The sequence below is a fragment of the Lolium rigidum genome, chromosome 1 (genome assembly GCF_022539505.1).
Source record: "Lolium rigidum isolate FL_2022 chromosome 1, APGP_CSIRO_Lrig_0.1, whole genome shotgun sequence".
NCBI lineage: Eukaryota > Viridiplantae > Streptophyta > Magnoliopsida > Poales > Poaceae > Lolium > Lolium rigidum.
This window is the reverse complement of record NC_061508.1, coordinates 18,897,575-18,899,745: the sequence shown is the minus strand read 5'-3', so window position 1 is coordinate 18,899,745 and position 2,171 is coordinate 18,897,575. Positions and strand designations below refer to the sequence as shown.

The following is a 2,171-nucleotide window of genomic DNA, read 5'->3' as shown; positions in this document are numbered from 1 at the left end:
TGGACTTGGTAAGAGTCCCTGCTCCATAGGTACAGATACAAAACCCAAAATTATAGTTGATGGCCTGAATGTATTCTTTTCGTTGGATGTTCCTATTGTAAGTTTTTAACATGTACTCGTACTAGCACACACAAGAAGAGATTGGAAATTTCGTCTTAATTCAGTTTGCAATTCATATGGTACCTTCAGCTGGTGACAGAAAATGTTAGAAGAGTCAAACAAGAACAAATAATTGGGGATTTCAGATACAAGGACAGGATTATATTGTCTGAAAGTAGTGCTGCAAGAAAATAGTATTCCACAATTAGATCAGAAACGTGATTCGATCCAGAGTACAAACACCACATTTCATTCAAACATTTCGATCAAGCTGTAACCAAGAAACACTGGATTTTCAGAAACCAGGGCAGGACCAATATTTTAGCAGAGTTTAACTTCAAAATTGATCAGATATATTTCCAAAGGATTTGATTCACCTATAGAAGCACGGCATTACATTTCATTCCAACAATTCCATGACCATATAGCAGTTTGAAACTCCCAAGATTGCTCCCCAATCGCTCGAGCTACGGATCTGACACATCGAGAAGAGGAATCGCACATCTGAACGCGCACCAGTCGGTCCAGTCAGTGCTTGGACCTGGGCGAGGTCCTCCTTGCCGCCGGCGCCTCTGCAGCCTTCCTCTTCGGTGAGGTCTTAGCTTCAGCCACCTTCTTCTTCAGTGAGGCCTTCACGGGAGCTGCAGCAGCTGGAGCAGGAGCCGCAGACTTCGTCTTTGGGGAGGCCTTGGCCGGAGTGACGGCCGCGACCTTCTGCTTCTTCTTCCTGCCTCCCTCCAGCTGGTCGAACTCGTCGAAGAGCTTCCTGGCGCGCTTCCGCTTGGCGGCGGCGGCGATGGTGACGAGCGCCACCAACTCCTCGTCCTCCGACTCGCTGGAGTCGGAGTCCTCCTCGTCGACGACCTCCCGCCGGAGGGCCCGCTCCTGGGCCTCGACCTCCTCCTTGTCGGACTCGTCATCGTCTGACCCGAGCGCGTCGAGGGAGGCGGCGGGCTTCTCGCCGGCGGCGCGGGCCTTGGCGTCGCGGCGCGCGGTGCGGCGGAGCTTGACGAGGTTGCCCTCGATGCGGCCCTGCAGGCGGAGGCGCTTGGCGCCGAGGCCGCCCATGGACCAGTGCGCCTCGCGCGCCCAGCAGAGGAGCGCGTCGGTGACGGGCGCCGGCGGGTCGACGCGGTCGCCGGGGAAGATGCGTGGACGAGGGAGGCCGCTGCCGTAGAACCGGCCGGGGCCGAGCGCGACCACCATGGTGGGATGGGTGCGATCCGGCCGAACTCTCCCTCTCTTCTTCGTGGATCCGGCGATCTGGCTGATGTAGATGTGGAAGTGGATTGCGGCGGAGGGGACGGGATTGGATGAGAGAGAGAGGAATCGTGGGGCGAGGTTTATAGGTGAGAGAGGCGCGCGTGGCGGGAAGATTGGCGCCAAGAAAATGGCGGGAACAGCACCGGATCTGAGCGGGAAGGTGTCGCGGCGCGCGAAAGTAAATGGCGGGAGCGCTCGGCTTCTCTGTGTGGCCCACTTGGCAGGCGGTTCTCACTTCTCTCTGCGTCTGGTACCCACTAGACAGGCCGATTTCACTTCTCTCCGTGGGCCGATGGGAGAGTAAGGGCGCCTTTGGTTTTGGTTTTGGTTACCTGGACCGAGATCGTCCATGACTGGCACCTGCACGTTGCGAATGGGCCGTGGGCTACTTTTGGCATTGTTTGGTAGCCTGTGCTGCACCGGTCTGAACAGAATTGCACATTGTTTGGATGACTGGAGACAGCGTTTCATCTCTGTTCAGCCAGAGCACATATGTTTGGTTGCCATTTTGGACACCCTAACAACAGCTTCTCCTCACCACATTCAAATATGGTGACCTTACCATCATATAACGGCACACAAATAGCTCAAACACGATCATAAGCACAACAAACACTTATACACAACGAACAGAGTACTTTACAGTTCCTAATCTAGCGTCAGAGTGGTAAGATGTTTGCCTAAACCTAGGGGCAGACTACCCAGGTCCAAAAGCAGTGTTCAAAAGCCTCCTAGAGGCCAGAGACAATGATGAGATATGCACAAAAGAAGTGTTTATCAGCCTCCTAGAGGCCAAAGACAACTAATAT

The 2,171-nt window shown here is 54.1% G+C and overlaps 1 protein-coding gene across 1 annotated transcript; it reads right to left on the bottom strand.

Moving 5' to 3' along the window:
* Positions 1-525: 525 nt before the first annotated feature.
* Positions 526-1,305, bottom strand: LOC124668428 (60S ribosomal protein L22-like). Its single transcript, XM_047205575.1, has one exon. It carries the CDS (start codon positions 1,303-1,305, stop codon positions 628-630), a length of 678 nt encoding a protein of 225 aa, XP_047061531.1. The 3' UTR covers positions 526-627.
* Positions 1,306-2,171: the final 866 nt, after the last annotated feature.